The 24,032-nt window shown below is 44.9% G+C and overlaps 1 protein-coding gene across 1 annotated transcript in view; it reads right to left on the reverse strand.

Annotated features, from left to right (window-relative positions):
- Positions 1 to 15,484, reverse strand: part of TNFSF11 (TNF superfamily member 11) — a 169,867-nt gene extending 154,383 nt beyond the window's left edge. The window contains exon 1 of the mRNA XM_069205422.1: positions 15,221 to 15,484. Coding sequence (XP_069061523.1) covers positions 15,221 to 15,430 — 210 coding nt within the window. The 5' untranslated portion in view covers positions 15,431 to 15,484. The remainder of the gene's footprint in view (positions 1 to 15,220) is intronic.
- Positions 15,485 to 24,032: the final 8,548 nt, after the last annotated feature.

Raw genomic sequence — 24,032 nt, forward strand, 5'->3', positions numbered from 1 at the left:
AGCCCTTCATTTCCATTGTGGTCTATGGCAGAATCCACTATAGGCCACTGACGCTGGGAGTGTGATAATGCTAATCTTGTGTTATTTTATTTGTACTGAGACCCCTTGTTACGCTAACCTCCCCATGTGACACCGAAGTCCTGGCTGCAGATCGCTGTCTCCTTTAGAAGTGGAGCTGCTACCTTTGTTCCTCATGATATTGTTCCAAACGACGAGCATGGTTCAGGCTCCCTTGCGAAATGGATCCAAACATCCAAGTCAAGCGCAAGGGGAGAAATACATGCTTACAGTAAAGGCAGTTATCTGCTGTATGGTGTTAAAGCTGGCCCAATCTTCATGCCTTTAACATTTATGCCACCAACATAGATTGATATGAGAACAATGAATGTTAAAAAGTGTGTAATGTGTGTCAGCCCTTTAGTTCCTCTTATTTCACATGTTTTACTTAATATTCCATTCCTCAGGAGAGTTAGCTGTTTCATCATGCTTTGTTTCTGTGCATTGTATTACTCTTGCATAGTGCATACTTTGTCTCCTGACAGGTGTTTATGAGGGGCTTCGATTGAGAGCGCTGGTGCTGAGGCTGAAGGCAAAGCAAAGTGCCTGACAGTGGGTTGGTCTCTACAAAGCACACAGAATGGTCATGTATTCCAGTTGCAAATTAATTTCAGTGTAAATGTGGATGAAGGGGTGCGTAAGGGTCAAGATATTTAAGAAGGCAAAAGCCAAATTAAATAAAGGGCTTAAATGTGAATGAGTGCAGTGTATGTTTGGGTTGGTAAAATGAGGGAGATGCAAGGAAGTGCATTCAGGGGAGAGGGGCAAGAGGGTGCTGAAGAGGAAAGAGAGGAGGTTGAAAATATGCAGATGGATGAGATGTGAAGAGAAAAAGGGCATACATAGATAACATAAAGCACACATAACTGAAGGCCATGCTCCTTCCATAGACCTCAAAATTATTTAATTCACAGTCTCACAATTTCAGAATTGAATCATTTCCAATGTTAATTATTTATAACTAATCATTGTTGTTACTCATTTATCTTACACAGCTAACAACCATTGACAATGCCAATAATACTAACAGGTTTTAGGTGTATGTCAGTTGTTGTGTTATGTTTCTGGATGCAATAACATCTCTGAGAGAAACCAAAACACAGGCCGGGCAGCACAGTATGGGAATCACAGAAATTTATTTTACATGTTCCCTTTGAGAGAGTCCCCAACTTTTTCATCCCTTTTAAAGATCGGTCTGCACATATTTCTGTATGACTGATTGCAGCCAGCAGCTGTTGGTGCTTCCTGATGCCTGGCAGCCAATGTACCACACCAACCGCCAGCGCGGTATGAACATCGAACACGGCGGTAGCCACCTACAGGCAGGCGGAAGACAAGGATCCACCCACCACATTATGACATAGCACACTGCCACGATTTCCGGGGTGGTAGCAACAACACCAAAGCTTGGCGGAAACACATCATTCAAAAGGAGCCACTCACCTCCAGGGACACACAGCAGTCAGCGGCCTCCATGGAACCTGAACTGCAAGTTTTCCTGATGCTGTACCAGGCCATGGCCGTCCTGGAGCACCAACGACAACGAAGACGACGACGGTGAATACAGCCACCTAGTTAAGTGAGGGAGAGAGGGGGGAGAATGACACACATACGCACAACACACACCCTACACACACCACACACCCAGAAACACATGCACAGGAATATAACAGTAACAGAACCCCAGAGTAAATAAACCGAGGACACATACACAGTTCCACCCACTGTATTCCTTCTGTATAAATATGTAAAATGCAAAAACATGCACAACTGCAGAAATAAATAAATGCAGGCCCAAAGACCAGTCCAAAGTCACTAATGTCCACAGGGCAAAGTCCAAGCCCCAACTTGACTCCTGACAACATCGGGACTCCACTGTTCAGGGGCATCATGTTGGAAATGGGCTGGCACCTCAGGGGGCGGGGGAGGGAGGGTTGCAACTCATTGTGAGGGGGCTGCTTGCCCACTGGTTCTGGAGGGGGCTTCCTGCCCACAGAATGATGATGGGGCTGCCTGCCCACTGGTTCTGGAGGGGGCTTCCTGTCCACAGGATGTGGATGGGGCTGCCTGCCCACTGGTTATTGATGGTGCCCCTTGGCTTCTGGTTTCAGATGCTGCTCCTAGGCCACAATATTGAGTGGGGGCTCCTTGGCCGTGAATTCCAGTGGGGCCTCCTTGTCCAGGGATTTCTGTGGGGCCTCCTTGTCCAGGGATTCCAGTGGGGCCTCTTCTTTCCTTTGATTTTTGGGAGGCCTCGATGTCCTTTGATTTTTGGGGGGCCTCCTTGGCCTTTGATTGTTGGTGGGCCTCCTTGTCCTTTGATTTCTGAGAGGCCTCCTTAACATTTGATTTCTGGGGGCCTCCTTGGCCTTTGATTTCTCGGGGGCCTCCTTGGCCTTTGAATTTTGGGGGCCTCCTTGGGTAGGGATTCCGTTGGGGCCCTCTTGGCCCTGGTTTTTGGAGGTGGTCCAATGGTCTTGGAAGTCTGTTTTGGAGGGGGGCGGCATTTTAGCCCTCTGTTGGGGGGGGGGGGTTGACTGTACTTGTTGTGGGGGTCTAGCTTCTCACTCATGTGGCCCTCAGTGGCATCTGGAGACTTTGGGGGTGGAGCTGTGTCAGACTAGGTGCTTGAGGTACTGGGCTGGGGTGGTGTGACCTTCCTCTTATGGGCAGGAGAAGGGGAGGGGGAGGGAAGATGTCAAGGCGGGCAAGGAAAAGCTTCTTAGGAACAATGGATGTTGTAGGAGGGATGGGAGTGGAGGTACAGGGAATGGTTTTAGGAGGAGGAGGTGTGCTGGACTTTGGTGCAGGTGCATGGACAGTGTGTGAGGTGGATGGCTGTTGGGGGTCTGAGTGCGAGCGTGTGTGTGTTACTGGGGGGGCAGGCAATGTGGGGGAGGACAAACATGACGTGTGTATGGATGTTGTGGTGGTGTCTGCAAGTGAGGTGGGTGTGCTGCATGAGGTGGTGGTGGTGGTGACTGGGCAAGTGTGTGTGGGGTGCATGTCTGCGGGTCTGCTGATGTGTTAGATACTGAGGAGGGAGGCTATGTGGTGGACTGGGTGTGGGCTGGGGTAGCCGACTGACCAGTGGTCCATGATGGGCCAGGGAGTTCATCCAGATCCAGAACTCCAGAGTTGGTGTCATCACTGGGGGCATCTTCTGGTGGGGGGCTGGGTAGCCGTGGCACCTCCTTGCCACTGCGACTGGCTGTGGCACTTGTGGGGATGAAGTGGTATATTATGCTACATGTCTGTGACATATTCTGCATCCTTAGCTTCCCCTATATTGTTGTTGTTGCTCTGCCACCTTTGTTTGTATATGGTGATGTATTGTGGGATTGTTAGTTCGCCATGCTGTACAAGCATTGGTGGTGGGTGTACATGCGGGGCTGGGAGGGATGTGCATGCAGTGGGTATGGCATGCAGGGCTTGGCATTTGGGCTAGATGTGGTGGTGCACTGTGTGGGATGGAGTGGAGTGATGGGTGTCAGGGTGAGTGGTGGTGGTGGCATGCAGGTATGGGGGGGAAGGTAGTAAATATTGACTCACCAGTGTCCAGTCCTCTGGCAACTTCAGTGAGTCCCTCAGGATGCAGGACTGCCAAGACTTGCTCCTCCCATGCTGTCAGCTGTGGGGGTGCAGGTGGGGGTCCACCACCAGTACTCTGGATAGCGAGCTGGTGCCTTGCTGCTATGAACGTACCTTCCCTGTAGGTCGTTCCACCTCTTTCTCATGTCATCCCTTGTTCGTGGATGCTGTCCCACAGCGTTCGCCTGGTCCACGATTCTCAACCATAGCTCCATCTTCATGGCAATAGAGATCCGCCTGATCTGTGCTCTAAACATCTGTGGCTCCACCCTGACTATTTCTTCAACCATGACCCGCAACTACTCATCAGTGAAACAGGGGTGCCTTTGTGGGGACATGGGTGTTGTGTGGTGTGTGTTGTGCAGAGGGTGTTGAGGAGTGTGGGTGGTGGGGGTGAATATGTGGTTGTGGTGTGTGTGTGTAGTTGTCTCTTTGATTTGCGTGGCTAGCTATTGCAGTCTTTTCATGTTAGCAAAGGATTGTGGGTAATGTGGTTGTGTGTGTTATAGTGCTGGTGTTGGGTGTGTGTGTAATTGTGTCAGGTGTGTTTTTTTTTTGTTCTGGCCAATGTTGTCTTGTTTTCTCTTTGGGTGGCCTTATCCGCCGCGGCGGTGTTCACCGCCAATGGTTTACCGTTGTTGAATGTCCGCGGTGGGTCATTATTGGGAGGGCATTGTGTTGGTGGTGTAACGGTATGGTGGTAGTACCAACAGTTTATTACATTCAGTGGGTCTGGCAGATTTGTGGTTGTGGCTGTTTTCTGTTGATTTTGTATGTATGTGTCATAATGTGGCGGACGGAGGTCCGCCTCCGTGGCGCTATGCTGGCAGCAGTCAGCACGGCGGTATTTACCGCCAATGTCATAATGAGGGCCTATATGTTCCCAATGCTTTATAAACTTTGCTTTCTCACTAAATTCAATTGCTTTCAAATGCACCACTTCTCAATATTCTTTCTATTTTTCTCTGTGGAAGAGGACTCACCTTGGACACCATGTTTGTTCATGTAGCTTATTTAGCTTGCTCGCTTCACTTGCTACATAGAAGTCATACCCAACTTTTATGCTCCATCACTTACAAATGTCTTCAGCCACCAAGGTGTGGTTTACTCTCTGGGATTATGTCTGACTCTTAAGAGTATGTATGTTTTTATCATTATTATTTTACTGATGTCATTTTAATGTGCTTTTGTGATTAACTTTGAATAACTGATTAATGTATAAGTTCAGCTCAGTGTGTGGATGAGCTTTTTGTGAAAGTGCAGAATGCTCATAGTAAAGTTAACCATTCTGTTGGCAGCTGTGGGCAGAAAATGTAAAAGGCACAATAACGGAACACAGATGAAGTGGGCTGACTCGAAGCATCTACAAGGATATTATTATACATTTAATTTTAGTAAAATCAAAAAAAGTCTTGGATAAAATGAGACCTATAAAATTGCTCAGTTGGTTAAGAATGTGCTGCAGAGAGCTGTGAACAACTTGCAGATCACACACTTAAATTACTGTAGGTTCACTTGACCTACCTTATCTTTCAAAACTTTTAAAACAAGTTTACTAGTAAATGTCTCCAGTGCTACCATACTATCATAGTTATTTTATTGACCAGGACTGGAGCTCTGCCCCAACCCTAACAGCCAATATCATTGTACATTTGGGGAGGGATGGTAGATTTTTTATCTACCTTATATCAATCTAAAATGTTGTCTGAACCTTGCACTTCTGCTCTATATAGAATTTTAAGAGACATCAGTGCTTTGCGATGTACCAAAACCGAATGGAGGGAAGACCCACCAAAGTCTTGCTTGAATTTACGTAAACATCCAAGGATTGACAGTGCTTTTGCCTTTAGTATCTATAGGGGAGGACCAACTCAGGGATTTAGTAAAGGGCATCCATAAATACCTATGTTCAGTGGTTTCTTCATTTTGGTTTTATCTAAATTAATTACTGATTTACTTATTCATTTTTAACGCAGTACTTTTCAAACTCCACCAGTTCCCTTTTTAAGCCTAATGGGGTAGGATCCATAAAAAAGAAGGTTGTCCACATAAAGCAAACATGAAATGTGGGATGCATTCCAAATCATGTTTTGTATTTGATTTTCAAACTTAACGCCAGCATACAGATACATTACAAAAATAGTCTGAGATAGAACTGTCTACTGTATTGAACAGAAAATACTCACAAAACATTGGTACTCCGATGTTCCTACATTCCAGACGTTTACCACTTGTATGAATATATCCACAAATATAAGTTTTGTGAATGCTGACATCACTTGCACTGGATTTCTAAATTACTTGCATAATTTATTTCACATGAAAACCTGGAATTATGTCTCAGCTGTCAATTTTGCAATAATTTTCTTTTTAATGGGTATTGGACTAATGTACCGAAAAAGGTTAGTGAATCAGTAAACAATGTTTAGATTTCAGCCTTTTCATTTACACCATTTGAATCAACTGACAAAATCAGGCATACTGCTTTCACAATACATACTCATCATTGGGTAATCCAACTTTGATGTAAGTGAAATCTGATGATTCTGTGCATGAAGTAAATATCGCATATATTTTCTATGTGAAACTATCCTCACTAGGGAAGTAAACCTGGACTCTCATTTTGGCGCTTTCGAGTTTTTTAATTAGTTTTTTACTCTCAAGTAAATTACCCTAAGGTGACATATTTCAACAATTTTTTTTTGCTTTGTTGTTGCAACACTCTATGACTTGCAAGCTCGTGCTCTTTACTACTACACTTACCAGCGCCATGCTGCTGAATTAAACATGGATTCTCCTTTCACCACTTTATAGGTTTTTTTAAGTTAAAACCCAATATCTAACTCTCAACAGCTTTAGGGTGATACCTTTTATCAAAATATAATTTTTTTTGTGTTTGTTGTTACAGCACTGTTAGAACTCGGATATCTTTTACACAAAAGCTTGAATGATGAAATGCCTGTAGTTTAATGAGGTGTAATCAGGTAAACCAACACTTTTTGACTCTTAAAATCCCCAACCTGGGCACCAATAGCAGTTGCAGGCTGCAAAGCCTCCTTAAAAAAACCTATTCATTCCCTCAACAGCACTGTTGGACCTGGCCCTTTTGCAGGGTCATTTCCCAGACGTTTTGCCTTTTTCCTCCTTGTTTTTCTGACCTTTGTTGGCTGACGTTATGACTCTGGGCACTTTTTCACTGCTACTCAGTGCTAAAGTGCATGTGTTCTCCCTTGCAAATTGGTATGATTGGCTTACCCCTAATTGGCATATTTAATTTACCTATAAGTCCCTTGTAAAGTGGTATCCCTATACCTAGGGCCTGTAAATTAAATGCTACTGGTGGGCCTGCAGCGCTGCTTGCGCCACCCAGTGAAGTAGCCTTTTAAACCTGTCTCAGGCCTGCTAGTGCAGGACCTGTGTGCGCAGTTTTCTGCCACAGGAACCAGGCATCTAAATTTACTTGCCAGGCCCAGAATTCCCCTTTTACTACATGTAAGTTACCCCTAAGGTACGCCCTGGCTAGCCCTATGGGCAGGGTGCCATGTATGTAGAAGGCAGGACATGTGCCAGGTTGCGTGGCTGTCCTGGTAGTGACAAACAGCCTAACTTGGTGTCTCATTGCTGTGAGTGCTGCCTTCTCATAGGATTGCATTAGAAATGCCCTGCCTTATGTGTAAAGGGTATTGTCTAATTTATGAATGGTAGCGTAGGCATGTTTGGTATGGTTGTAATGGTGGTAAGAAATGCTGCTTACTGGTGTAGGTGTAATTTTTATTACTATTACAGAAATGCCACTTCTAGGAAGTGAGCATTTCTCTGTGCTTATGACTGTGGTGTTCTGCAGCTTGACTCCAATCCACGTCTGGGCAGACTGACAGTTGGGCTTTGTGCATACTTTTCAGACAGCCTGTACACAGGGAGGGCGGAGGTGTCACAGAGGTGCATCTACATATTGTATGGTCTTCCTGGGCTGAGAGAAGGGAGAGGGTGGGGCACACCTGCATTTGTAAAGGCTGCGCCCTGGCCTCGACAATAGGGTTGTTTACCCCCACACTGATGTTCGGAGCTTGTGCTGGAGGAGAAAAGGGGCACTCCCAGAACCAGTTGTAACTGGATGAAACCCCCTCTCCTCCTCATTGTGAGACATACAGAAAATTGGGTATAAGTACAAGGGAATTTTCCCCACAATTTAGACATTCTTGGGACAAGAAGTATACTTGGAACTGGACACAGGACGCTGTTGAATGGACTCACCAGGACCCACCTTGGACTGCTGCTGCTGCTGTGCTGACCTGTGACCTGCCTGGTCACTAGGAGGAATTGCCACCATCTCCATCCCTTGTGCTGGCCTGTTGGGCTTCCTAGCCCTGTGCTTCCCCCCTCTCCGTCTCCAGGGGCAGGGTGCTGTGGCCCCTGACCCCTGCCACCATCAAAAGTAGGAGGAGTGCTTCATCCTAACTGTACCCGGCGTGCAGCGCTGTATTTTTGGGGTCCTAGGGCCTTGTGGGAGCTTTAAAGAGCCCCTGGCGCTCGTAATTCCTGTTTGCTGTGGTGTGGGCCCGAATTCACCACCACGACCCAGGCTGAAGAAACATTCCCTTGCACTTGAAATAGCACGTTGCTGATAAAAATCACTGCCGCGACCCGGCTTTTGTGGATTACAGTGCGCCCGAGTCGCGATGTCCTCGGCGTCCCCGGGGCACCACCAGGAGAACGGAAAGGAGGGAGCGCGCTCCTATCATGCCCCAGGGGCGGAGCACGCTCCAGTGAGCACCCTCAAGGCACAGGCAGGCACATCCTTCAGTGCCTGCTCGCATCACTAGGAACGGGCGGGGAAGGAAGCCTCATTGGAGGCTCCCCACCCCACCGAACCTCTTCTCTGCTCTCGGTAGGTACGGTAGGGGGAAAGGAAGCCTAATCGGAGGGTCCCCCTGCCCCAAGAGGCCCTCCTCCAGAACCCTGAGACTGTGGGCGGGACGGTAGCCTCACCAGAGGCCCCCCACGCCGTAGGTCTCCGTCTTGGTGCCCTACACCTGGGCTTTGGCGAACAGGGAAGAGAGGCCTCACTGGAGGCCCCTTCCTGTCGCCCCTATTGTTTCTTGGGCTGCCTAGCCTCCCCGTGGAAGGGCCAGTGGAGGCCCCCCAGAATATCGCAGGCCCCAGGTGGGGCTCGTTAGATACAGCAGAGAGGGTGCGGACCGCCCCTCTCCCCCAGGGGCCAAACGTGGCCCCTATTTAGCGCACAGGAGTGCCGGGGACCTCACCTTCCTCTTCTCGGCACTAGGTGTGCCTTTTTCTCTGGCAACAGGTACTTTTGGGTACATGTTAGGGTCTTAGGAGCCTAGTATGGACACTGGGAGGGTGATATGCTGCATGCCTAATTTGCAAATGCTATATATATTTGCTGCATGTTCCTGTTGTGGGCATGACATGCTGATATATGTTTTTCATGACTTGCTATAGGTTTTGCAATGTTCCTGATCTGGGGATGTATGCTATTTTTATGACAAGGGCATTTATGTATTTACTGTGATTCCCGACTACTACTTATGTTGCAGAATCCTGAGTAATTACGTGTTCTAATGTGACAATTGCTTATTCTTGCAGAGTATTAGTAACTTGTGTAACGTGCTGACAACTGCTAAGGTAGCAGGATATTACGGACATGTAATGTTTGGTCTAATTATGTTTTGTGCAATACAGTTTATTTTTATATAGCTCCGTGTTGTGTTAACTTTGTGGTGTATATCTTGCGCCACGTGTGTTGTGTGTGTTGTGCGATGTTTTACACATTGCCTCTGGGATAGGCCTGATTGCTCGTACCAAGCTACCAAGGGGGTGAGGAGTGTTTGTCTTGGATGTGTAACTCCCTTGCTCTGACTACAGTGGCTGGGTTCTGCCTGGTTTAGGTGCATACCCTAGCCAACCAGAAACCCCATTCAATGTAGGTGACTATACTGCAACTTAAAATGAGATATCTCATGAAGCCTATATTTTTTCATTTGTAAGACGGTTAAATTGTGTACCATTATCTGTAACTAACTCCTTTGTTGGACCTTAAACAGCAAACACCTGTTTCAGGAATCTGATAACAGAACTGGTACTTGCAGAACATACAAAACCAAAATATATTGGTTTGCCATAGTAGCCGCCCAAGATGATCTTGAATTGTTTATTTTAAGGCAACAAATCATAAAGACCGGCAAAGTCCAAAACAACCTTTTGCCATGCCTCACAAGGAACAGTCACTAGAAGCAGAAGTTTCCAAAGTTCTCCAATGCTTTCCTGATAACAAATATATGGCACTTGAAGCCATCCGTCTGCCAATTTTTGAATACAGTGAAGGCCACCAGTAATATTTTTTAGATTCTGCATGCACCAGAGACACCAAAATGGCCCTCACAGGCACTCATTATTAAAGTATTGTGCAACGATGCTGGAGGAATGAACAGACTGTGGGGCATAACCATATAATTGCCTAAAGGTAAATAGCTAGCTACTTGAGGAAAGCAAAAAAAAAGAAACACATCCTTGTCATACGCCTCTTCCCAGTCTGTTGCTGAAAAAACACTGTTGATCTCCTGCACAGCACTGACTGCAACTACTACACATTTCATGTCATCCAGCTCATCATTTTGAGAATTACCAACTAAAGGCATCCTTGGCAAACAGTTTGCTCTGTAGCATTTACCACCAGGAATATACTTAATACAAAAAATGAATTCCTGAATGAGAGCTAACAATCTAACCAAACTTGCTTAGGCTCTACATGTGCCGTTGCCATTTATTTAACAAATATATATCAACAGCTTGTGATCAGTAAAGATGTCAAACTGGGAATCCCACATTTGTTTTAAATGTTTCCTCTGCCCAGCTGCAGACCAAAGCCTCCTGCTCAGTTGCACTTTTCTTTACTTCAGGTACCCTTAAGCACCTTGAAACAAATGCAACTGTTTTGTTCTTTGCCTTTAACCCAATGTGCCAGTACTGCTCCTAACCCACACTACCTGCATCTACAGTCAGGAAACAAGTTTTTACCATAACAAAATTATTTAGAGCTGTTACCTGTACAATTAGATATTTGATCTTCACAAAACTCCTTTTAATCTTTTTCGACCAAACAAAATTCTCCTCTTTTTAAGCAATTGACAGAGTGGCCGAACTATAAATGCATACTCATGTATGAAATGTGCATAATTCACACTTAAGTATAAGGATGAGCGTAAGGCATCTTTGTCCTTTTGTGGCATGGCATCTTGAATACCTTAAATGTGTTCACATTTTGGTCTAATACCCTTGAGTGTGATCGTATGACCTAATCAGTCAAGTTCTTGGGTAAGACATTTGCGCCTATTATGTCTCAAAGTTATACCAATACACTAGAAAACACACAACACTTTTCCAGTAGCACATTATGTTGGATTTGATATTTAGCAAAAACAAGAAAATCATCCTGAAATGCCAGAATATAAATATCTGCCGGCATGGTGTCCATTCGTTTTTTAAAAACACTTGTGGCAGAAGCCAATCCGAAAGGTAACCACAAAAATGTGTGGGCCCCAAATGGTCTGATAAATGTATTCAATTCCTGCGACCCTGGGTGAAGTGGAATTTGGTGCTAAGCAGACGGCAAATCAAATATCAAAAATTACTTTGCTTGACCTAAGTTGTACAGAAGGTTGTGGATTTTCAGTAAAGGGTGACAATAACTATTTTTGTTTATTGTGCACAAATCTGTGCATAAGCGCAGCTCATCAGATTTCTTGCAAACTATAACCACAGGACTAACTGACTCAGAAGAGTTGGTTTCTTGAATGATGCCCTCAGAACACATTTTATTCAACAAAGTTCTGCGTTCTTCCTTTACACTTAAAGTTACGTATGGTACTGAATGTATACTCATCACATGTTCAAATCTCTTGATGGTGCAAAAATTTCTGGGCCATCTCTGGAAATGTGCTTAAGAACTTATCCACAGTTTGACCTATGACATCACATACATTCTCCAACATTAAAATGGCCATATCTGCAATGTGTACAGGATTATCTGCACCAGGTATGTGTGGTGAACCTAATGTGACCAGATCCTGCCAACTAACAATGTTTCTTCCTTTGACAGCACCATAATCTTTTGTTTATTGTTCTGCTGCCAAGGCACATCAGTGAGTCACTAAAATAACCCAGCATATCAGTTTCCTTGTCTTCAAGCACATTAGGACGCACATCAGGCTTACTCAAGGACTTGTCTTTAGCTCAGAATTTGTAAAACATTGTATTTGAAATAATCGCCCTGAGAGAACCAGAGTTTGCCTTAATGAGAAATTTTTGGTACCCGCAGTCAAATAACACCACGGTCCCTGGCCCTAGCCAAACCCTCAGTTTAAATGGTCAAGCCATTTGACATATCTCACACCAATCCGACTTTAACTCTACTCTGCTCACTCTGAGTGACATTTCGTTACTTCTGCACACTGCATGAAAATGTTCTAACTTCTTGCAACTTACTTTTGCCCACTGATGGACAAATTTTGTTATTGCCTGTGTGTTTCTGAATCACAGGTGTAAAAATGTTTTAATTACTTTTGAAAAATTGTCTCTAAAAGACATAGCACACACAAATTTGGCATCCTGCATGCCAATAAATGCAATAGCTGAAGAAGAGTTTTGCTCAATAGCCAATAACTTTCTAGACACTATAGGATGTTCAATATTTTTTCCCAGATCCATCACTTCAATTAAAGCAGTAATATACTCATCTACACTCTCTTCTGAATTTTGTTTTCTCTTGACAATTGCCTCCATATATTTGTTCCAGATATCAAATTGATGGGAACCTACCTCATGACGGTCATCAAATATTAGCTGGCCTGCATGTCCCAAATGACTAAATAAAATTGCTGCGTTTCTCTGTGGCTGATAAATGACCCAGTCAAAGGACACTAAATAATTTTCATAAGTGCCTACCCAACGTTTCCATGACATTGGTGGTTTTCCTGAATACAGTCGAAAAGGGTGTTATTTGGGGATCTCTGCTGTGGAATGACCATGTCTAAGAAAATATGTACCCCTGTTGTACACACAAAGGAGATATTGACATGCACAGTGTTTGCCGTGTCCCTTTCGCTTAATGTCTTTGAGGAATTCCTGCAACATATGACAGACAGCACTGTTATCTAGCCAAATTCCCTTTCACTTACTCTCTTTGACAAATTCTGACAGGAAACCGTAGATGTTGCCTTTCGTTTTTCTATTTTTAACAAAGTATTGTAAATAATGAAAATAAGGTATCTTTTAGCTAGTGATATTGATTTGTGAATGCTAAAGGTCATAAATGGTGTTTGACGCTTCTGACCAACAAAATGGACACCACAAACTATTGCCCACAAGTTAGCTGGTAGTGTGTTCATGCTTGCATGCAGACGCTATGCATGCTTGCCATAACATACATAGGTTATGAGTCACTGTAGAAGCAAGCAACTTTAAATACTACAGCACCTGTCTCACAGCACATTTTCTGTGAGTGTAGACTCTTGCCACACACTTTTTTACTTAACATATGCCCTCGGTAACGCAAAATGGTAGGAGAATCGGCAAGTGGTAAAGATCTCCCTGACAGAATTCTGAAATTGGGGAGCACGCCCACTGTCTTCATGACCACGAACTACCTGAACCTCGACACCTTTTACCTGCAGGCCGGACCATCAAAATATGCAGCAGACACTCCAATATATGAAAGAAGGTGTTGATGGGTTCCCAAAATCAGTAAACTCATCGCCAAATGTTGCAAAGAGGTTCCGACATAATAAGTAGCATGTCAAAGCATTATTCTGGTACGCCAGGAGTCCATGATGACAGACAACAATCCAGATCAGAGACTAGCACCAACTGACTAACAGCACAGTTTGGGAGATCTTTAATCCTGACCATTCCACACTCCAGAACACTGAAGCACAGTGGTACATCAAGAAGGTAAGTAGAAGGTAAATAAAGGATGGCACTTAAAGAGACATGAGGAAACACGTAACAATACACATTGCCTGAAACATTATCTCGCATACCTCCCTGCACGCCCCTTTCAGCAAGCATTGTTCAATATTTGTGGTTTCTCGTGACCTCGACATTTCTAAATCTAGCAGTTGAATCTCCGTTTCCTTTCATGCATGGGGCTTTAATAATTGTCATCTCTTAAAGACCATAACTTATACGAAAAACACCAGTGTTTTCTCTCCAATCATGTTTGCAAATAATGTGTAGGCAGGATGGGAAATTAGATAATTTACTTCGGTAAACAGCCCATTTTTTAGTATTACTGGTAGCAGAAACAACCCTGTTTTATGACAACCAAAAATGCTTTCTTCGGTCTGGAAAAAGAAAAAGAAATGTTTTCTTCTCTTGCCTTTCGAAAACATACAAGCTGCAGATCCCACTTCCTCTGAAAGAACTCAAAGACCCAGACAAAAACATTCAAACTGTGGTACTTAAACTCCAGGAAAAAAAGAGTATATGCTTCTCTTCTGAAAGATTCATGAGACCACTTTCCACAACTCCATATAGTCTATGGAGATTGTAATACGGTGGACGGAATATCCGTTTGTGATTGGAAAAATAGGATTGGAATAGCGCATTTAAAGCGAAAATTGTAACCACAGATGCTAAGAGAGAAAATAAAGTAGCAGTACCTATCTTGATCGCATGCAATGCGCGAGAATATCTCAAAACAGTCTTCTTGTGTAGGGGATGCTGTTGGTACTGTCTTAATAAACGTGTTCGTTGCTGCACATACCCTGCTTCCTTTGAGGCAATGGAACACGGTGGTAGTTCCTTGAGCCTTGTTGGTCTTGCCTCGTTGACTCTTTAAGTCCGGTTAAGGACGTGCAGTTGCTTTATAAATCTAAGCTTAACCCTTTCTCTTCCTTTACAACGCAATACGCTCCTGGAAAACAGTTCTGCCATTACAGGTGGAGTCACCTTCGGTACTGTTGGTACTGCCTAATAGCTTCGAGTACTTCATATCATGGCCATCTCTTCAACTTAATAACTAGCCCTTGGCAAATGGCAAGAATGTTTGAAACTATCTATCACTCTAGTAAGAGTTTCCGGGCTAAAGACACAATATGTAGAGCGATACGTGTTTACACACACTCGTGGGCTGCCGTGGAAACACGTACTTATCCGGACTTCAAGATTCAACGAGACAAGACCAACAAGGGAGTAGTATTGGGCCAGCACTTTCCATCGCTTAAAACTTAGCAGGGAATGTGCAACAACGAACACGTTTATTAAGAAACAATATTGCTACACCACCACTTCTTAATATCTGTGGTTTCCGTTTTCGCTTTAAATGCGCCATGCCAATTTTTCCTATTTGCCGGGACACCCACGGTTAGAGTTATTTAACGCCTTGTAACTAGAAAGCAAATGAAAACCTTAGTTTTTTACGCCGGTCGCTCCTGGCACGAATTAAAACTGCTACTGCGCAAGCATCGTTTATAATAAAACACGCGGCTCGTGTTTACATTCTCAACCGGATGAAAGTTCCAGGACAGCCAGTCAGCAGTGGGTTACCACTTACCTGTATTCTGAAGAAGAGGATTATTCCTAGAGTGCTGCCCACTTGCGCAACGCCGAGCGCAATGAGCGCGAGCAGTACGCTGCGTGGCATGCGCTGCGGGGGTCGTCGCTGATGGCAGCAGCACGCGGGCTCCTCCTCTCGCGCGCTGTCCCCAAGCTCCGCCGAGCCTCGCAGGTAGTGGTGGCTGCAGTGTGCTCCAGTGCTCGTCATCGCTACTGAATGATTCTGCAAAATCCGCAGAGCAGGCAAAGCGAGTAAAATGTGTCTTTTTCCTTCGCTTTCTTTTGCAATACAAACGGGTTAAAAAAGCCTGGGTTAGTGAGAGAGACGGCCCTTATAAACTACAGGGTAGAGGGTTCAGAGCGGTGGCCAATAGGGAGAAGGAGCAGAGCCGGCCCCGTCTCCTGCCCCACCCTTCCACGCGGGAGGCACTTTTCAATGTAGTGACAGTTTGGCACTGGCCTGGCAAACCTGTGCTCGGATTCCCGCTCAGCTCGCCATGGCCATGAGGGTAGCTTGCATAAAACTTTACTTGGATAGGTGTAGTAAACGTGCACTTGAATAGAGAATAATCACACACAGTCTTGCCACACTAACTTGTGTGCGCCAGCTTGAAACGAACAGTTTGTTTCAATTGAGCTGCAAGTGAGTCTGAAATACAAATGACTGTGCCAACCCTGTTAGGCGAGTGTGTGTGGAGGAAGAGGTTCGGAGTGCAAGGTCCTGCTTCCTCGGTGTCTTTGTGCTAGATTACTTGTTAATCAGATGTTAAAAATCAAACGGAGGTAAAACGTCTCCTTTTCTGAAAGTGTGCGTTGTGGGTTCACTAGGTAGCCGATTCGAGCCGACTAGGAGGTAAATTTACAGTATAACAGAGGTGCTGGAACAATTTTCAGAGTGGGAGTACTGCCTTCAGCGTTATATCAGTGAAGTCATAGGGACTGTGAAAAAAATCAGGCGTTACACAAAGAAGTAGCATAGAAAATGAGCTACGGCTGTTTTGGAGCACACTCACAAATATATTACTAAAGCATACATGCCAACATTTCAAAAGAGGAAAGTGGGAGACTTAACAAAATAAATGGGAGAATGTATTTCCCTCATTGACTTCTATTGGAGCAGATGCAATTTCAGACAGGAGACATCCAAAATTAAGCTTTTATTGGCTTAAAAAATTGGCACCTGAATTGGGTCTATTGGCAAGTATGCGAAGGCATAATGCGGTAGCACACTCATTTACATTTTTCAGTGAAATGAAATTTGCACAGACATTCATTTTTAAAATTATATGGTGCACAAAAAATGTTTGGAAATTGGGTTTCAGGTAACCTTTATGTTTTTGCACATCACCACGTAAAGTGTCTTGATTTGTTTTACTCCCTCTAAAATCTTTGATTCCATCACATTTCAAAATTACTAAAAATGTGCTTCATTTATGCATCCATAACTGCTGATGTAGTTTGAAATATTTTACAGTTCATATAAATATATTTACATTTTGTCGTGTCTTAATAAAAATTCAGACCCCGTAGCCTATCCTTTGACACTCCGTGTATCTTAGCAAATTGGCTCAGTTTGCAAAAGCCTTTTAATTTGTGGTCAGGAAAAGAAAAATAAACACCACTTTCCTTGTTAAAAGAATACATAGCAATTTCACATATTAGACATACATGAAAATGACAAGATAAAAACGCATTGCATCATCATAATTATTTTGGGGGTGCCACAGCAATGCCCAACTCTCCTGCTTCCAGGTGCCTATGCAATATAAAACTTGCTTAATAGCATTGAGTCCATCCTCAGTCGCCTTGATTATCTTCATTAACTTCCAGCTTCTCACTTGGGACCAGTGGGCAGTTGCTTTTGCCTGAACAAACAGTAGAATGCTTCCAAAAGAAGAGCTACACATCGTTGAATAGTCTATATTACTGTGGGACTTCTTTCCAAACTGTAGTACCATAGTATTCTGCAGTTCTTTTTGTCTGATGCTGATGAAGCAAGGTAGTTGGAAGGCCCATGGAATGGTCTTTTAACCCCTTCGCTGCCAGGCCTTTCCCCCCTCCTGTGCCAGGCCTTTTTTTGCCTATTTGGGGCAGTTCGCGCTTAGGCCCTCATAACTTTTTGTCCACATAAGCTAACGAAGCCAAATTTGCGTCCTTCTTTTCCAACATCCTAGGGATTCTAGAGGTACCCAGACTTCTTGGGTTCCCCTGAAGGAGGCCAAGAAATTGGCCAAAATACAGGGAAAAGTTCGTTTTTTTCAAAAAAATTGGAAAAAGTGGCTGCAGAAGAAGGCTTGTGGTTTTTCCCCTGAAAATGGCATCAACAAAGGGTTTGCAGTGCTAAACTCAGCAGCTTCCCAGCTTTCAGGAACAGGCAGACTTGAATCAGAAAACCCAATTTTTCAACCCAATTTTGGCATTTTACTGGGACATACCCCATTTTTGCAATTTTTTGTGCTTTCAGCCTCCTTCCAGTCAGTGACAGAAATGGGCATGAAACCAATGCTGGATCCCAGAAACCTAAACATTTCTGAAAAGTAGACAAAATTCTGAATTCGGCAAGGGGTCATTTGTGTAGATCCTACAAGGGTTTCCTACTGAAAATAACAACTGAAAAAGAAAAATATTGAAATTGAGGTGAAAAAAACATAAATGTTTCTCTACGTTTTACTCTGTAACTTTTCCCTGCAATGTCAGATTATCGAAAGCAATATACCGTTACGTCTGCTGGACTCCTCTGGTTGCGGGGATATATAGGGCTTGTAGGTTCCTCAAGAACCCAAAGAACCCAGAGCCAATAAATGAGCTGCACCCTGCAGTGCGTTTTCATTCTATACCGGGTATACAGCAATTCATTTGCTGAAATATAAAGAGTAAAAAATTGCTATCAAGAAAACCTTTGTATTTCCAAAAAGGGCACAAGATAAGGTGTTGAGGAGCAGTGGTTATTTGCACATCTCTGAATTTCGGGGTGACCATACTAGCATGTGAATTACAGGGCATTTCTCAAATAAATGTCTTTTTTACACACTCTCCTACATTTGGAAGGAAAAAATGTAGAGAAAGACAAGGGGCAATAACATTTGTTTTGCTAATCTATGTTCCCCCAAGTCTCCCGATAAAAATGATACCTCACTTGTGTGGGTAGGCCTAGCGCCCGCGTCAGGAAACGCCCCAAAGCGCAACGTGGATACATCCACATTTTTTAAAGAAAACAGAGGTGTTTTTTGCGAAGTGCCTACCTGTAGATTTTGGCCTCTAGCTCAGCCGGCACCTAGGGAAACCTACCAAACCTGTGCATTTCTGAAAACTAGAGACCTAGGGGAATCCAAGATGGGGTGACTTGCGGGGCTCGGACCAGGTTCTGTTACCCAGAATCCTTTGCAAACCTCAAAATTTGGCTAAAAAAACACATGTTCCTCACATTTCTGTGGCAGAAAGTTCTGGAATCTGAGAGGAGCCACAAATTTCCTTCCACCCATCGTTCCCCCAAGTCTCCCGATAAAAATGATACCTCACTTGTGTGGGTAGGCCTAGCGCCCGCGACAGGAAACGCCCCAAAGCGCAACGTGGACACATCCAAATTTTTGGAAGAAAACAGAGGTGTTTTTTGCGAAGTTCCTACCTGTAGATTTTGGCCTCTAGCTCAGCCGGCACCCAGGGAAACCTACCAAACCTGTGCATTTCTGAAAACTAAAGACCTAGGGGAATCCAAGGAGGGGTGACTTGCGGGCTCGGACCAGGTTCTGTTACCCAGAATCCTTTGCAAACCTCAAAATTTGGCTAAAAAAACACATGTTCCTCACATTTCTGTGGCAGAAAGTTCTGGAATCTGAGAGGAGCCACAAATTTCCTTCCACCCAGCGTTCCCCCAAGTCTCCCGATAAAAATGATACCTCACTTGTGTGGGTAGGCCTAGCGCCCGCGACAGGAAACGCCCCAAAGCGCAACGTGGACACATCCAAATTTTTGGAAGAAAACAGAGGTGTTTTTTGCGAAGTGCCTACCTGTAGATTTTGGCCTCTAGCTCAGCCGGCACCTAGGGAAACCTACCAAACCTGTGCATTTATGAAAACTAGAGACCTAGGGGAATCCAAGGAGGGGTGACTTGCGGGCTCAGACCAGGTTCTGTTACCCAGAATCCTTTGCAAACCTCAAAATTTGGCTAAAAAAACACATGTTCCTCACATTTCTGTGGCAGAAAGTTCCCTAAAATAAATTTGACCCCTGCGTGACATTGGCACCAAAAAACAAATCCCAGGTGCTTAGTGGTTTCTGCCCCCTTGAGGGCAGATTGACCTAAAATCGGCCAATCTGCCCCCAAGGGGGGCAGAAATGGCCTAAATACAATTTGCCCCCCAGGGCAGCGACCCTTGCCAGATGGGTCGCTACCCATCTCTAAAAAACCACACAAACAAAAAAAAAAAAACACACATTTTTTTTTTCCCCTGGCGCCTAGAGGGTTCTGCCCCCCCCCCCCCCGGGGGCAGTTCAGCCTAATAATAGGCCGATCTGCCCCCAGGGGGGGCAGAAATGGCCTAAAATAAATTTGCCCCCCCAACCCCCATTCCCCGCCCCCGGGAGCGACCCTTGCCTAGGGGGTCGCTCCCCCTGCGTGACATTGGCGCCAAAAAACAAATCCCAGGTGCCTAGTGGTTTCTGCCCCCTTGGGGGCAGATTGACCTAAAATTGGCCAATCTGCCCCCAAGGGGGGAAGAAATGGCCTAAATACAATTTGCCCCCCAGGGGAGCGACCCTTGCCTGATGGGTCGCTCCCCATCTCTAAAAAAAAAAAAAAAAAAAAAAAAAAAAAAAAATTCCCCTGGTGCCTAGAGGGTTCTGCCCCCCCCCCCCCTGGGGGCAGATCGTCCTAAAATAAATTTGCTCCCCCAGCCACCACCACCCCCCCCAGAGCGACCCTTGCCTACGGGGTCGCTCCCCCAGCGTGACATTGGCGCCAAAAAACAAACCCCCGGAGCCTAGTGGTTTCTGCCCCCTTGGGGGCAGATTGACCTAAAATCAGCCAATCTGCCCCCAGGGGGGCAGAAATGGTCTAAATAAAATTTTCCCCCCAGGGGAGCGACCCTTGCCTGATGGGTCGCTCCCCATCTCTAAAAAAAGAAACAAAAAAAAATATTTTTTTACCCTGGCGCCTAGAGGTTTCTGCCCCCCCTGGGGGCAGATCGGCCTAATAATAGGGGGGGCAGAAATGGCCTAAAATAAATTGTCCCCCCCCCCAGGGAGCAACCCTTGCCTAAGGGGTCGCTCCCCTTGCGTGAAATTCACGCAAAGAAAAAACTCCCTGGTGTCTAGTGGTTTCTACCCCCCTTGGGGGCAGATTGGCCTCATCAAAATAGGCCAATCTGCCCCCAAGGGGGGCAGAAATGGCCTAAATATAATTTTCCCCTAAGGGGTCGTTCCCCACCTAAAAAAAAAAAAAATGTAAAAAACAAAAACAAATTATCCCTGGTGCCTAGAGGTTTCTGCCCCCTTGGGGCAGATTGACCTAAAATCAGCCAATCTGCCCCCAAGGGGGGCAGAAATGGCCTAAATACAATTTGCCCCCCAGGGCAGCGACCCTTGCCTGATGGGTCGCTACCCATCTCTAAAAAAACAAACAAACGTAATTTTTTTTTTTTTTTATCCCTGGTGCCTAGAGGTTTCTGCCCCCCCTGGGGGCAGATCGGCCTAATAATAGGCCGATCTGCCCCCAGGGAGGGCAGAAAATGCCTTCCCGAAAACATGCTTAGCATTTCTCTTTCAAGCCCCTTTGACTAATCACCGCACGCTCGCGCGCTGACGTCACGGGGGGGTGGGAGGGGTCGGGGTGGAAGGGGAAGGTCTTCCCCTTCCATCCCCGGTTTGGGGGGGAGGGGGTCGTACGAGGGGGGGCGCGCAAGCGCTCCCCCAAGTTCCCCTGTGCCATGATCTCGTCCGAGGCACCGGGGAACTGTAGCCTTGGACGAGATCATCTCGTCCAAGGCACGGAACAGGTTAACTGAGAGCTGTTCACACCTAGTATCACCAGCGAGGGAGTGCATAAAGTCACAAGGGATCAGAGGCCATTCCAGTTTGGGGGTAGTTGCATGTGGAACCGGGCCCCCCACATCCAGTAGTGATCCATCAGGCTGTAGGTGCCGCCCTGCATATTGGTGTTGTAGGTGGTGATCTTTCAGTTGAGGTTACTCCCCACCCTTATTGTCACATTTCATCTGAAGCAAAGAGAAAACTGTGTTAATTTCATTGCTATACTAGGGTGTTTGGTAGTTCCTATCCATGTATATCTCTGTATGTTTGCATCCCATATTTCTTGACACTGCCCTATTATCTTATCAAATCATAGGTGACCGTTTGTCTTGTCTACATGTGAACTTGGCTCTAGTGTGCCATTTGTCATGGGCAAATCCTTATCCCATAATGCTAAGACCTGGTCTGCTTGTACAATCAGGGGGTAGAGGGTTAGCTAAAAAGTTACTTCATTCGGACGATGAATAAGACCTTCAAAAAAGTCCTCAGTGTAATACCCCTTTTTCCCACTCTCTGTGAGCCCTCTTTTGCCCTGCATTCTTCATTCTTGATATCCGTTCCATTATCACTTGTTTTTCTGTCAGGATTTGTAGGTCTTTAAAGGTGGTATCAAATCTAGGTATATTAACTCTTGCAGTTACAGGACTAACATGAGTTGGTTGTAGCTGTGCCTTTATTCTGTATAAAAAGAGGTGCAGGTGACAGTGTGTACTATTTGGGGATACCTTTTCATGGAGATGCAATTTGTCTACTACAGCAGAATAGGGTATGAAAGAGCAACCATAACAGCTGGTGTTGGATGTGGATGTGCTTGTATTATGCATGTGCTGGTACCACAAATTCTCAAATAATGCAGTATGGAGAGGGCAATGTTCAGTATCATTATCAACAGTTCTCCATATGCATGTAATAGTTAATGTAGGATCAAAGGAATAAATATGCACTAGGGCTAAGAATAGCAGTATTGGTGCACTGAGAAGGAAAAACAAAGAAGAAATGCATAACTTAAAAGAAGCATTGTCTATCATTGGAACAATAGAGGGAGGCTCTACTCCAGTTGCTTCTGCCCCCTCCCCCCTTTTTCCTGCTCAGTTTCCAAAGGGATGGATTGCATGGTCGGGGCTAGGTGGATATCTATCAGATGAATCCATGGTTTGTGGTCTTGAACTTTCACTGCTGTAATCATGCTTTCAGTCACAGGGAAGGGTCCATTAAATCTGCTATCTTTCCACTTGCCTCCAAAATTTCGGATGTTAACTAATGTTCCCAATGGCATCTCTTGGTCATCTACAGGAGGTGCGTGGGTGCGCATGTTGGCTGTATGTGTAACCTGGTTAGAGGAGAACTTTGCAATCTTTGTTAACTCAAACATATATACATTAATTTCAGTTTGTACAACATCAAGTGAACTTTCAGTCTCCAACTTATGCCTAGTTAATGGCACAAATATGCTCATTGTTCTGCCTGTCACGATTTGATGAGGAGTCAGATGGTGATCCGATCCTGGGGTGTTTCTCAAGGCACACAGTACAAGTGAGAGGCAGTATAGTCATGTCTTTTTCAATGTCACACATAGTTTACTTATTTTATTCTTGAGGAGGCCATTAAGTCACTCCACAATGCCATTGCTTTGGGGATGATAAACTGAGGACAGTTTGTACATTATTCCCAAGAAGGTGGTTGGATGGGAGAAGATATTATTGGCAAAGTGGGTGCCATTGTCAGATCTGATCCCTTCAGGAACACCCCACTGGGGTATTACCTTGCATATCAGAAAATTAGCAGCAGCCTTGGCATCACTGTGGACACAAGGTCCAGTTTCAATCCACCTTGAGAATGGGAAGACTACAACTATGAGGTAGTGCTAAGTATTACATCTGTCAATCATATCAATGTAGTCAATGAGCAGTTTCTTAGGCAGTTCTTGTGGTCGGGATATTGTAGAAGCTATTACCTTAAAGGTAGGACTTGGTAAATACTGCTGCCACACTGTACAGGTGTGTATGTACATTGTTATCATCTCATGTAGGTTGGGGACAAACCAATCCTTGCGTATTTGGAGGGACATGTTGTCTCTGGCAGTATGTGAAGGAAGATGTAACTGGTTTAGAGCTACCAGTAATAATGCTTGGGGCATGACAGGCTTTCCTGTTGATATCTGTCTGTATATTAAATCTGTTCCTGTCTATATGCATCCTCTGGCTTCCCACAACTGTTTCTCATGCTCTGGGGCACTTTTTTGTATCTCTCTAAGGTGCAAGTAAGCTGTCTCAACATAATGTCTTGATGCATCCAAAGAGTCCGATGGTGTTGATGTTTCACTAGCTACCAAAACTGTGGTGTGTGTGTATCATTAAGGGGACCTTTTGCTGCATCTTTGGCTGCCTAATCAGCCAGGGCGTTTCCCTGGGATACAAAATCCTGAGCACTAGTGTGGGCTGCGCACTTCACCACTGCGACTGCACTTGGCAGTTTTAAGGCTTGTTTCAAATCCTCCAAAAGGGAACATGACAGGACTTCCATCAGCCTCAAGGGATCCGCATCTGCTTCACCGCTTGATGCTAGAGTGCACTGTCGTGGTAACAGGCCGAGTCAGAGTATACTGTTATTATTTCTCCTTCCCTTGTTTCAGGGCCGCAACTAAAGCTACTAATTTGGCAGCCTGGGCTAAATATTGAGGTGGCAGTGTTATCTGTTCTGTTATCAGTAATGTGTCTGAAGAATTGTGTCGCATCACTCTCACCACTGCTGCACCTGTATGTCTTACTCCTGTATCCTGGACT

This window comes from Pleurodeles waltl, chromosome 8 (assembly GCF_031143425.1).
Source record: "Pleurodeles waltl isolate 20211129_DDA chromosome 8, aPleWal1.hap1.20221129, whole genome shotgun sequence".
Taxonomy (NCBI): domain Eukaryota; kingdom Metazoa; phylum Chordata; class Amphibia; order Caudata; family Salamandridae; genus Pleurodeles; species Pleurodeles waltl.